A 13,170-nucleotide genomic window follows, 5' to 3' on the forward strand; every position below is an offset into this window, starting at 1 on the left:
ATGGATTTCCTTATTTCTGTTAAAAAGTCAGGTGTGGGCTTCCCTGGTGGCGCAGGGGTTGCGAGTCCGCCTGCTGATGCAGGGGACACGGGTTCGTGTCCCGGTCCAGAAAGATCCCACATGCCGCGGAGTGCCTGGGCCCGTGAGCCATGGCCGCTGAGCCTGCGCTTCCGGAGCCTGTGCTCCGCAACGGGAGAGGCCACAACAGTGAGAGGCCCACGTACTGCAAAAAACAAACAAAAAAATCCTTTAAAAAAAAAATCAGGTGTGAGTCTTATTATTGCTCTTTTGAAAGTAATATTTGAAAGTAATATGTCCTTTTTAAACTATATTTTTGGTAGATTTGTGGAGGAGGGAATGTTGGGTGTGTAGCTTAATAAAGGGAGTTGATACCAGTCTTCAAGATGTGAGGTCTCTCTCTCCCTCCTAGTTGTCAAAAGCCATCCAGGGCCCTGTCCTATCTTTTTAACAAAAGTGCCTACATGACTGTCCTTCTTTAGGAGCAAGTTCTTCTTTGATCCACTGCTTGCACATGGAAGCAAGGTTGAGAGGCTGACCTATCTGACTCTTCCTACAGTGGTACCTCAATCAATAACTCAATCGTCCAAGGGCCCTACAGATATCAATAGCTTCTTTCTGTGTGCTTAGAACACCCCCAAGAGCCACTCCTACTTCTATATTAAGCCTCTGCTTATGCAACTTTTGTTTGTCCAACCATATTCCAGTCCCGTTGGCCTTCTTTTTTTTCAAAGATTGTCATAATGTCTGGTTCATTGAGAGCACTCCTTCATGTTTTTCAATATCAACGTATGTGCATGGATGCATATGAGAGTGTGTATTCATCTAACTTTCCTGTAATTTTTAGAGATTTTCTAAAGAGGGGAGGAGTCAGGAGAGGCTAGAACTTGTTCTCAGTCTGCCATCTTGATTCAACCTCTTGGTTAAATTTCTAAGCACATATTGAACTCTTTTAGTACCAAACACAAGACAGCTGCTAGTATCATACGATCTTTTTTGGAAATCTGTTTCTGAGGTGATATCATATTAAGCTATTTCAATTTAAGACTCAATCCCCATGTTGAAATTGGCATCTACATAACACATGTGAATAAGTTTCATTGTCATTCCTCAAAATTATCTTCTAGATTTTAATATCTCAAAAGACCTGAGAGTTCTGTATTACAGATTCCTAAAAACATATCACAACAAAAATATAAATAATATTTTTGCTCAACTATAAAAAAAGAGTATTTAAAAAATATGTAAAGTGCTAAAATTCAAAGATAAGAAAAAGCAACTCAGTAAACTTGAACTGTTATTTCCCTACACTCAACCCTGAAATTACTTCAATCAACAGGCTCTTTTGCCAACACTAATAAATTCATTAATAACTTATCATTGATTTACCACTTATTGAGAATTAAAGAGTAAAATGCAAACTTGGAAATCTAAAATGGTCTCCAATTGGTTGTACAATAGACATTTTATATAAATAAATGCAATCCTGAAATCATATAAACACTAAATATTCATAGCAGCTAAGTCTAAAGAGCTCAACAAAACTATCTTTTTTTTAAAAAAACTATCTTTTTAAAAATATTTAATGCATATCTAACATGTCCTAGGCACTGTTCTAGGCAGGGGATACAAACAGTGAACAAAACAGACAAAACACTCTGTTTTGTGGAGCTTATATTCTGGTAAATGCATATAATTTGAATAATATGAACGTGGGCTTTTCCTACAGAAATTACTAAAAAGGTAGATAAATATTTTATGCCCAAACACAAATATAGATAGCTCTTATAGCAGTCCATCACACAATCACATAAAAATATTTTGAGAACGTTTATAACACAGAGATACATTTAGCCACTGACTTCAAAACAAGAGAATATCAATATCTTATCAGAGACTGTGAGCAAGGTCTGGTGCCCTAAAATTTATCTGCCTAAGAGATTCACTTGGAAAAGAAGGTATTAGCTAGGTTTTGGTAAGGGCATTAGATGTTAGGTAACTCTTAACAGATCTTAATTTATATCCCCAACCAAGCAATTAAAATAATTCAGATATTAGGACTGTGCAGATTGACAAAAACAGTGAGTTTAGCAGGAACAAGATTTTGATACCCTAGAGTTGTACTATCCAATACGCTAAATACAAGTCATGCGTGGTTAACTTTGAATTAATTAAAATTTTAAAAGTCAGCTCCTCAGTCACATTAGCCACAGTTCAAGTGCGCAGTAGCCACATATAGCCTGTAGCTGCAATACTGAACAGTGTACATACAGATAATTTCCCACACTGCAGAAAGGTCTATTGGACAGTGCTGCTCTAGAGAATCAGAAGAGGCACACGACTCCTGGGAAAAAACAAAACGTTCTAAAGAGGATTACAAAAAGTGGCAATTTAAGGAATTCCTTGGCAGTCCAGTGGTTAGGACTTGGTATGCTCAATGGCAGGGGTCTGCGTTCGACCCCTGGTCGGGGAATCGGGGAACTAAGATCCCTCAAGCCCCGTGGGGCAGCCAAAAAGAAAAAAAAAAAGGAGTGGCGATTTATAATAATAGCAAAAAATAAGTTTCTTTCTCCATCCCTTGGCTATTTTTTAAATTTAAAGAAGTTCTGAGTGTGACCGTCAGAGTGATTTCCTCCCTAAGATTATCCTTTAGAAAAGGATTCTCAGACCTCTCTGGTGGCACAGTGGTTAAGACTCCGCCTGCCAGTGCAGGGGACATGGGTTCGAGCCCTGGTCCAGGAAGATCCCACATGCCACGGAGCAACTAAGCCCGTGGGCCACAACTACTGAGCCTGCGCTCTAGAGCCCACGAGCCACAACTACTGAGCCTGAGAGCCAAAGCTACTGAGGCCTGCGCGCCTAGAACCCGTGCTCCGTCACAAGAAAAAAGCCACTGCAGTGAGAAGCCTGCGCACCGCAACGAAGAGTAGCCCCCGCTCAGCGTAACTAGTGAAAGCCCATGTGCAACAACGAAGACCCAACACAGCCAAAAATAAAATAAACAAACAAAAGAATCCGCCTGCCAATGTAGGGGACACGGGTTCGAACCCTGGTGCAGGAAGATCCCACATGCTGCGGAGTAACTAAGCTCGGCTACCACAACTACTGGGCCTGCAATCTAGAGCCCGCGAGCCACAACTACTGAGCCTGTGTGCCACAACTACTGAAGCCCGCGTGCCTAGAGCTCATGCTCCGCAACAAGAGAAGCCACCTCAATGAGAAGCCCACGCATGGCAAGGAAGACTAGCCCCCGCTCCCCGGCTTGCTGCTACTAGAGAATGCCCCCACGGAGCAACCTAGGGCCAATGCAACCAAATAAATAAATAATAAATTTTTAAATAAATAAAACGAGCTCTCTAAAAATGGGCTCATACTTAAGAAAAAAAAAAAAAGAAAGAAAGAAAGAAAAGTATTCTCACCGATAGAATCCGGAGTGAAAATGATACGCAATTCTAGTCGCAGCCTCTGAGGCTTCCCTCTATCAAGGCAGGGCTCTGGCCTTTGGGCCGCGAAGCCTGTGCACACTGGGCATTGGGCTGAACTCGTACTGCCACTCAGCGGAGAGAAGAGATAAGGGCTCCTTTGCCAGTTTGGCGGTTGCCGAGCGACGGAGACAGTGCCGGGCCTGACTTAAGGAGGAGGGAGCAGACAGAAAGATGCTGAGGGATCTGTATGTAACAACGCCGCCTTCTATTGGCTGAAGAGCGCTCGGCCATTGCCATGAGCCAATGAGCAGACGCATACGGATGGCGTCAGACGCCATGCGACTCCTCCCACCCACTCTCTAGCGTCGCGTCTAGAGACCTCCGAAATCCACCTCAAACCCTTGGTGGGGACGTCTGTATTACCGCATGTTTACCTCGCAGCTCGCGCTGCTGCAGGTGTTCTTCCTGATGGTCCCCAAGGGGGTCCGGCCTCAGCCATCTCCGTCGCCGTCTGGGGCAGTGTCCACCCAATCGGACCTGGGGCCAAGGACGCAGGGCGAGACCCTTCAATCCTCCTCGGAGGTGCCTGGCGTCTCTACAGTGGGTCCTACTGTCGTGACTCCCTCGGCGTCTGGGAATAGGACCGTGGATCTCTTCCCAGGTGAGGGGAGAGGATGCGGGGTTGGAAACTGCTGACTTAGATCCAAATTCTGTGAACAAAGTGAATTCCCATAAAGTAAGGAGTGGGGCTGTTGGAAGAAGGGGAAAACTTGGAAAAGTTTGGGGATCGTCACCCCATTTGCTCTACTTTATGTTGTACTTTTATAGTCTTACCAATTTGTGTCTGTGACTTGACTCCCGGCGCCTGCGATATGAATTGCTGCTGCGACAGGGACTGCTATCTTCTCCATCCCAGGACAGTTTTCTCCTTCTGCCTCCCAGGCAGCGTGAGGTGAGCTGCGATGCTCAGGTTGAAATCTAAAGGGGATTGGGGCTGTAGAATAAGTAACATTTGGAAGTAAGAAGAGTTAGCCTTCGTGCCTCCCACCCTCTCTTCCACCCCTGGGAATGGAACTACCTTGGTTTTTCCCAGGAGAGCCGTTCCTCTTCTGATGCTCTAGAGCAGGGCTGGCCAATAGAATAGAATCTTCGTATTGTCCTGTGGCTGCCCAAGGAGTCCTCTCTTTGGCATCTGACTGATACCGGTGGGGCACCCTTCTTTGGACCTAATCCTCATTCTAAATGTATCTGTTCACCCTCCTGTTTCCTCAGGTCTTCAAGTTGGGTGTGTGTAGACCACTCTCTTATCTTCCGAAGTAATTCCCCATTTCCTTCAAGAGTTTTCATGGATTCAAATGGAATTAAGCAGTTTTGTGTCCATGTGAACAACTGTGAGTAGAAATATGTTGGCTATTCCTAATGCCTAACATTTACTGGGAGTTAGCTTAGTCGCTGACGTTTTTTCCTTTTCTTTGTTTTTTTAAACTTTTTTTTCCCCCTTTGGACCTCTATCATGCTCCCTCTCCTTCCACCTGTCCCCCTGCCCCTTCTTTTTTCTCTTATTAGTGAACATTGGCAATCTCTTTTGCCCTCTTGGCTGTGGATCAGAAAGCCCATACATAACTTTAATTTCAGTCAGCCCTCTTAGCTCAGAGGATTACAGATAGACTATATCTCCCACTTGCTACAATCGCCATGAAGGGGCTCACTGAATCCCCAGTGCCTGACATAAGAGGCACCAAATAATACGTGAATGAATGTCTTTGATAAATGAGTCTACATCAACCTTGTTTTTATTTTATGAGGCAACAATATCGGGGAAAGAGCATTTGACTTGGGTCTCAGCCCTTCATTTACTTACCAGCTGCACAGACTTGAACAAATTTCCAGGCTCATTTCTTCAACTGCAGAATGAGAAATAATATCACTAATTCTGAATGTGAAAGTGCTCTATAACTGTAGAGTGCAATAAAAATGAAAGGTAGTTGTTATTAAGGTTTTTAAATAGACTTACATGGCTTCTGGGGTGGCGCGGTGGTTAAGAATCCGCCTGCCAATGCAGGGGACACAGGTTCAAGCCCTGGTCCGGGAAGATCCCACATGCTGTGGAGCAACTAAGCCCGTGTGCCACAACTACTGAGCTTGTGTGCCACAACTGCCGAAGCCCGTGCACCTAGAGCCCGTGCTCCACAGCAGGATAGGCCACCGCAGTGAGAGGCCTGTGCACCTCAGGGAAGAGTGGCCCCCGCTCGCCGCAACTAGAGAAAAGCCCAGCAGCAAACCAGGCAGCGAAGACCCAGCGCAGCGTAAATAAATAAATAAATAGACTTAAAAATTTGTTGGTGATGAGTATAACACTTTAAAAGATGTACATCTAATATATCTTTTTTAAATTTATTGTCTAAGTAGCAAGATAATGTTCTCACATAAAATAGACTTAAATGTCCCTTACACTCTGGAAGTCAGCTCATCCTGGTTTCATCTGTTAGAAAATAAATTGCAAAACTATATTTGTTTCATAAAGCAACCAAGTTTGGGTTTGAGGGGACTTGAATTTGGAAGCAGTTATCAGGAGCCTTGCGGCTATTCAGGTTGTGAGAAGGTAAAGGGAGCAAGGCAAATGCTGCATTTTAAAATAAGGCTGTAGCTGCCCCATCCTTTCCAAATCTCCCATTGCCTTCTAGTTCTAGCCTCATGAAAATGCTCCAGGGACATTGCAGTAGCGTCCAACTGGTGCTGCCTGCTTTTAATCCCCTCCTGCTTTCCCATGCCATACTGTTTCCAGACCAGTGTTTCTGAACTTTCTTTCCCCAGCAACACCTGCGAGTCACTCCTTTAGAACTTATCGGATACTTTGAATTGTTATCATTTTATATGAATGTTGTGTCTCCCCAGGTAAATTGTCGGAGTGTAGAAAGAATGGACCATATCTTTGCCCACAGTGCTTAATAGTTGCTGATAATAATCATCAGTAACAGACATTGTTAGAGGCTGTACAACATGATGGAGTGGGAGAAATCCTAGACCAGGAATCGGGAGATCTGTGATCTACTCCTGGCTCTGCCAGATGGCTCTGTGGCCTTTTGCAACTTATTTACCTCTTAGGATCCAAATTTCCTAATGGAATTGGACCAGATCATCTCTGGGCTTCCTTCCACATCTGAAATTGTATCAATCTAAGTCTAAATACCTTTAAGCCCTGTTGGGTATAATATACCATATATGATGGTAGATATTTTAGACAGAAATTCTATTTATCCTTAGCCTGTGCTTCTTATCTGCATTATTCCTGCTTACCATCACTACCACCAATATCCCTGCACTACAGTGAGAGACAAAATGTTAACGTTCTCTTACTCTTTTAAGCCATGAAAAAATATTCAGATGGATATTTTCCATCTCAACTTACCTTCTTTTTTAGCTTAACTTTTCTTTCATTTATAAAGATAGAAATAACTACATTTTTTAAAGAGGTAAGTATTTCTTCCATGTGGTTTTCAGGGTATGATTTCTGAAGGAAATATTAAACAGCTCCTGGAAGCTTTAAAATTTGAACTTTTCGGATGAGAGATGGAAGAAGGTGGTCTGCAGACCAGCAGCACTAGGGTCACCTGTTCCAGAGCAAGGCTTTTCAATCCTAATATGCACCCACATCACCTGAAGATCTTGTTAATATGCACATTCTGATTCAGTAGGTCTGGAGCATGGCTTAAGATTCTGAATTTCTGACAACATCCCAGGTAATGCTGGGGCTGCTAGTCTGTGCACCGCACTTTGAGTAATAAAGATCTAGGAGACAGATAGAAAGTGAGTCGCCTGAAAGGCCCCAGAATTGAGAGTTATCTTCATTTCGTGTTCCGTCAGAAAGCTGAAAAGTCAAATGATTAGGACTTTGTGATCACAGAGGATAAAGGTCAAGCTTATGTTATGTGGCATCTTCATTAGCTTTTGGTGATACATGTCTTGATTTCCTTTTGAATCTGTCCAAATGACCATAGTTATGAAGAAAGAAGGAAACTAGTATGGGCCAATTTTCTGCTACATTCCTTTTTCAAGTTAGCAGAAAACTTGGGTGGTAAAGCAGAGTGTTGTTCATTACAGGCCACCCTCTGGGCAGGGGAGAATGTCAGAGGCCTTTACCTACATCTCTCTCCTGGTTCTGAAGTGCCATAAGGAGATGGCTGCAGGAGCTTGGATAGATTTATACATTGCTGTAATATAAATTACAGAATTGTTAGAGAAAATACCCTTTGGGTGTATTTGAAAAATCTTGAATGTAGAAATTATAAGGTGAAAGGAATAAAATACGACAAATCCATATACTTGAGAGATGGAAATCTTATTGTGAGGAGTGGTTAGTTGAAGTTTAGAGGAGATTGGAAGACTTGGAGAGGACAAGTCAAATATTGTCTCCAACTCTGCCATCTTCCTATGGAAACAGTACCATTTTGTCGTACTAGAGACTCCTCTGGTATAGGACAAATGTGTGCATTACCGAGACTCCTATTTTCATCACAAATTGCTAATCATACACATTCCTGGCATCAGAGACTTGGAACTGACTGGCATTCGTTGGTCATATTCTTATCTCAGATCTTAACACTAAAACAATAATTCAATTAACAAAATACAAATAAATTATTAGGTGATAGAAATCAAAATTGTTATTATCTCTGAAGATGGCGTATTGATTGGGAACCTGGGAAAATGTTCTGAGTGGTAGTAATAAAAGTATATAAATGTTTAAAAATTCTTTGAGTTTATGCTTAAGATTAGTGCATTTACATACTTTACTGTATATATTTTATGCCTCAATAAAAATATTTTTAAAGATTAGTTTCTTGGTATGCCAGATAGTTAAAAATGATTTTATTTTATCTAAACCCCTTTTCTTTTTAAAAATATTTTAGCAAAATTAACCTATTTCCAGAAGCTCCAAAAGGTCAATGCAACCAGCTTCCAGGCCCTGGCTACAGAGTTTGGAGGTGAATCATTCACTTCAACATTCCAAACCCAGTCACCACCACCTTTTTACAGGGTGAGCCTATGGAAGGGGGAGGGATTGTCTGGTTTGGTTTTTCCCCCTCATACTGACAATTGATGAGGTATCTTTGAGATGCCCACCTGCAACTAGGTAAGCCACTGTCAGCTCTTTTGGAGGGCAGTATTGTCCATGTTAACAACCTATTGAGTTAACTTTTGTTTCTGCTTATTCTTTTCTGGTGTTCAGTTCAATCTCACTGTGAATAAATTTCTGCTATACTTTGTTTAGGCTGGGGACCCCATTCTGACTTACTTCCCCAAGTGGTCTGTAATAGGCTTGCTGAGGCAGCCTGCAGGAGTCGGAGCTGGGGGACTCTGTGCTGAGAGCAATCCTGCAGGTGAGCCTGGAGTACAAGCGCCAGCCTTTTTATTCAGTTTAAAATAGGCTTTCTCATGTAGCACTCCCTTAATTCTAAGGTTTCCTGGAGAGTAAAAGTACAACCTGTGCTCGTTTCTTCAAGAACCTGGCAGATAGCTGTACCTCGGATCCCACCCTCAACGCTGCCTCTTACCATAACTTCACAGTCTTGAAGGTGGGTGTCCCTTCTCACCCCACTGTCACCACTGTGGACTTAAAAGTTATCATGCTTCCCACAAGTACTGAACTGGAAGTCAGGATGCCCAAGAGCTATGTAGAAGGCAGAGGGCCTAAAAGCCCTGTCATCTGAAGAAAGATGAAAGAAGTAGGGATAGATAGCCAGGATAAGAGGTTCTCACCTTTCTGGCTAGTGGAATTTGCTAGGGGAGGTAGGATGGGGTGACATCTCACTCTTTCATCCAAACTTCTTGCTTTTGCTGTTTGTTAGAGCTCTACTCAGAGTAGGTGGGCATCACAGTCCATCCAACCTCCGCTGACCCCTGCTTCTGGCATTTTAGTGTAAGGAAGAGTCAGGTAGAAAAAAAAATGTTGATTTTTTTTTTCCCCTCAAATGAGAAACCACAAGCTCCTGGAGATTTTATGTTAAGATATATGCACACTCATGTCCTTGCTGTTCTCTTATACTAGGTTCCAAGAGGTTTGAGTGATCTGCAGAATACGAAGGTAAGATGCTTTTTATCAGAAAAAAATGGAAGAGAATATTTGGTCCCTTTACATCTGAGGCAGTCTCACTCTAGATTGCAATGGTGAAAGAGAATGTGTGTGTGATGCATCAGACTGTTCAAGTATGAGTCTAAAAGAGTGTTTTTCTTTTCTATATAATTAATAAGCAACATATGAAATAAGAATTCATAAGGTATTAGGTAAGTTTGAGAAACTTTGAGTTAAATAAAGTTAAACATATTTAGGATGGACTACTTGAAGTCTTTAATATGCTAGAGGGTCTTCTTAATCTCTAAGAGGGAAGTGCCAGATATAGTATTTCTAAAACTTATTTGACCATGGAACCTTTATTTTATATCTAATAGAAGTAATGTTCCAAAAACTATGTTTTGAGAAGTGCTGAATTAGAATGACTTTTGAACTTCAGTTGTAGACTGGCAATGGAAGGAGAGAGGAAGGTGATGGTCAAAAAGGGAAAATACTCATTTCAGCATAATATGTAACTAGAAGAAAAAGTGCTGCTTTCAATTTTAATTGATTTGCCTCTTTCCCTTGCTAGTTCCAGGTACCTGTAACACCTCTCTCACAGGCTGACTCCCCTCTTCTGGCTGGAAACACTTGTCAGAATGTTGTTTCCCAGGTAGGGACGCTGACCTCAGATTCTGGACTGATGTATGTTGATTGGCATTAGCAGAGGTGCTTCATCTTTCATTAAGTACCAGGCCAACCCCACGTGAATTTTTGGGCATTACCTGAAATTTAACACATCAAGGACTGAGCCCATCACCTTCCTCCCCACGTGTTTCAGTCGTTTCCATTGCTGCCGTTCTCCGGCATTTCACATCCAGAACATTAAGATTATTTCTGGTTCCTCTTTCTTTGCCCACATGCAGTCTGTTTTGGTTTTTACTGACCTCAGTTTCTTTTTTGACAAAGTCAGTATCATCTGCACCTCTGACAAAGACTAATCAACTTCTTTTCCTTTATTCTCTCTCTTCTAATCAACCAACGAAAGTAAGAATTATTGGAAAACATCATTTTAAAAACTATGCTCAGAAATCTCAGGTTACCTTCACTTTTTCATGACTTTCGTCTCCAGCTGCCATCTTTATTCATCCTCGGACATTGTAAGAGCCAGGCAAACCAGGTTTCCATTCCATGCTCACCTCCGCCTGTGCATCTCCTCTCCTCCACTGCACAAGATCAAAACTTATTTCTCTTCCCTTTCAGTTATTACCATAAACTCACCTCTCCCATGAACTCTTTCAAAGAGCTCCATCCAGTCTCTTTTTTTCATGTGTAGATATAATATGAAGTCAAATTTTATCTTTTCATGGTATTTGTATGTGGCATTTTTAAGATTACTTTTTTAGTCTCTCATCCAGTCACTTTTTTAAATTGAGATATAATTAACATATAACATTGTATTAGTTTTAGGTGTACAACATAATGATTTGATGCACATATATATTGTGAAATGATCATCACAATGTTTAGTTAGCATTCATTACCACACATTGTTAACAAATTTTTTTCTTGTGATGAAAACTTTTAAGATCTGCTTTCTTAGCCACTTGCAAATATATAATGCAATATTGTTAACTACAGTCACCATTCTGTTCCCTCATTCAGTTATAGTAAAACCCTTAAAGGCAGGAAATCTTCTGTCCTAAACATAATTGACCCACAAAATAATTTTTATTAATTGATTCTACTTTTGTATTTCAGGTCATCTATGAGATAGAAACCAATGGGACTTTTGGAATCCAGAAAGTCTCCATCAGTTTTGGGCAAACCAACCTGACTGTTGAACCAGGCACTTCATTCCAGCAACACTTCATCATTCACTTCAGGGTTAGGGCCCTTCTCCTATAGGGGATCAAGAAGAAAGAAATATCGGGTTAGAAGTAGCTCCCCTGCTTCTGTAACTCATGCAAGATAGAATAAGAATTTGAAGGACTAGTTCAATCTGTCAACTGAAGCCTCACCATTTAATATTCCATAATTTAACTTCAAATGATAAGGATTCAACAGTGTTTATTCATTAGCGTGTTCCCCCAGCAAAGCAGAACTTTACTCACAAATCCAAACTCTTTTAAATAGTCATTTTGAATCATATCCCACAAAAATTCTCTAACTAGCTTTTTTTCATGTTTCTGGGCATTCAGCGCTTTACTCATTTCCCACTTAATCTAAGTTTCCAGTCTTGATCACCACCTTTTGGCTTTCTTCAACTTTCTTTCTTTTTGAACCCAGCAGAGTCCAGTTTCTCCTCAACTCTACCCTTAAGTGATCAACCAAATCCCATGTCTCTCAGAGTTCATCTGTGGAACATCTATAGTTAATTAAAATATATTTCTAAATTACATTTAAACTCCTCTGGTTTTAGCCACACTGAACATAGCCCTAAATTAATAGTAATTTTGAACAACAGGATTGATAGATCATTGATAGATCTTTAGTTGTAATCCTTGGTAGAAGTAGCATGCAGTGAACATCAATGTTCAGATCCTCAGGATTTATTTTAGTGAATAAAAAACAGTAAAAGATGCTGAAGTATCGATTTCTGCAAAATGCACTGTGGAAGGAAGCCAGATTGTTCAGTGCAGCTAACCCACAGCATTACTTTAAGGAAGGGTATGAAGCCACACTGGAAGGTGGGAGAGCATGCTTTTCTCCATATTGACTTTTCCTTCACTTTTTCTGCAGGCTTTTCAACAGAGCACAGCTGCTTCTCTTACTGGTTTTAGAAGTGGGAATCCTGGCTATATTGCTGAGAAGCCACTCCTGGCTCTAACTGGTGATAGAAGACACTCAGTATCCTTTTTTGGGTCTCTGGGTGGTCTATTGCAGGCTAATGAGAAAAGCTTTAACTACTGATCTTTTGGATTTTCCAATTCTGAGGTTCCCCCATTTTTTAGGTATCGAGGACTTCCTTTACTAAACCATGAATACATTAGGATCTCAAATGTTGTTGCTACCAAAGGCTTTAGAACTTACATTAGCCTGGCCAAAGGTGAGGATCCTGACTGAAATTTGTTTGTTTTAATGAAATATTTATATGCTGGTGTGTGGTCATCCATTTTTAGAAAAACAATAATTGTTTCTCTATGTTTTCATTGCCAGAGGAAAAAGAATTGTGACTTGAATAATAAGATATTAATAAAGTACAAAAAGCGTTAAGAAAATAATAAGAAGCATACATTTTCCAATCTGCCTACATTTTTTTCTTTTATGATCTCCTTGACCATCGCCTTCTACCTCAGATGACCCTCTTACAGAGCAAGGGTGATGGTACTTGCTCTATTAAGAGACATGAAGTACAATTTGGAGTGAATGCAATATCTGGATGCAAGCTCAGGTAATTCTCTGCTTCCACATCATTTCCAACAAATTTGTCTCTGCCTGTAGGGAATATGTTGATGTGGCAACTTTTATATTTTGAAATAAGAGTTCAGAGAATGCTAGTTAGGAGTAATGTTTAAATAATATTAATATTACTAAGAGGGGTTTTTTTGACAGTCCTTTATATCTGCTAAGGATTATTTCCTTCAGTTTATTTTAGGATATCATTTCTAATGTTTGGATGAATTACATTATTATGTTAGCATTGGACTCCAGCCTCCATGGTGTTTCATTTCA

The 13,170-nt window shown here is 40.9% G+C and overlaps 2 protein-coding genes across 6 annotated transcripts in view; one reads left to right on the forward strand and one right to left on the reverse strand.

Annotated features, from left to right (window-relative positions):
- Nucleotides 1–3,567, reverse strand: part of ENTPD1 (ectonucleoside triphosphate diphosphohydrolase 1) — a 128,764-nt gene extending 125,197 nt beyond the window's left edge. Inside the window, exon 1 of one of the 2 annotated variants that reach the window (XM_067024966.1) lies at nucleotides 3,438–3,567. The gene's annotated coding sequence lies outside the window, so the exon portion shown is untranslated. The remainder of the gene's footprint in view (nucleotides 1–3,437) is intronic. The other variant, XM_059054516.2, reaches the window with a different exon arrangement.
- A 212-nt stretch (nucleotides 3,568–3,779) lies between these two features.
- Nucleotides 3,780–13,170, forward strand: part of TCTN3 (tectonic family member 3) — a 29,437-nt gene continuing 20,046 nt past the window's right edge. For 2 of the 4 annotated variants that reach the window (XR_010838860.1, XM_059054505.2), the window contains exons 1-11: nucleotides 3,791–4,104; nucleotides 4,272–4,395; nucleotides 4,716–4,834; nucleotides 8,354–8,481; nucleotides 8,716–8,824; nucleotides 8,904–9,019; nucleotides 9,493–9,528; nucleotides 10,088–10,168; nucleotides 11,257–11,382; nucleotides 12,238–12,345; nucleotides 12,795–12,889. Coding sequence is in view for 2 of the 4 variants with exons in the window: in XM_059054505.2 (XP_058910488.1) it covers nucleotides 3,870–4,104; nucleotides 4,272–4,395; nucleotides 4,716–4,834; nucleotides 8,354–8,481; nucleotides 8,716–8,824; nucleotides 8,904–9,019; nucleotides 9,493–9,528; nucleotides 10,088–10,168; nucleotides 11,257–11,382; nucleotides 12,238–12,345; nucleotides 12,795–12,889 (1,277 nt within the window). In the remaining 2 variants the exon portion in view is untranslated. Of the gene's footprint in view, nucleotides 4,105–4,271; nucleotides 4,396–4,715; nucleotides 4,835–8,353; nucleotides 8,482–8,715; nucleotides 8,825–8,903; nucleotides 9,020–9,492; nucleotides 9,529–10,087; nucleotides 10,169–11,256; nucleotides 11,383–12,237; nucleotides 12,346–12,794; nucleotides 12,890–13,170 lie in introns of all 4 variants that reach the window. The other 2 variants (XM_067024971.1, XR_010838861.1) reach the window with 2 other exon arrangements.

The sequence above is a fragment of the Kogia breviceps genome, chromosome 2, assembly GCF_026419965.1.
Source record: "Kogia breviceps isolate mKogBre1 chromosome 2, mKogBre1 haplotype 1, whole genome shotgun sequence".
Classification (NCBI taxonomy): domain Eukaryota; kingdom Metazoa; phylum Chordata; class Mammalia; order Artiodactyla; family Physeteridae; genus Kogia; species Kogia breviceps.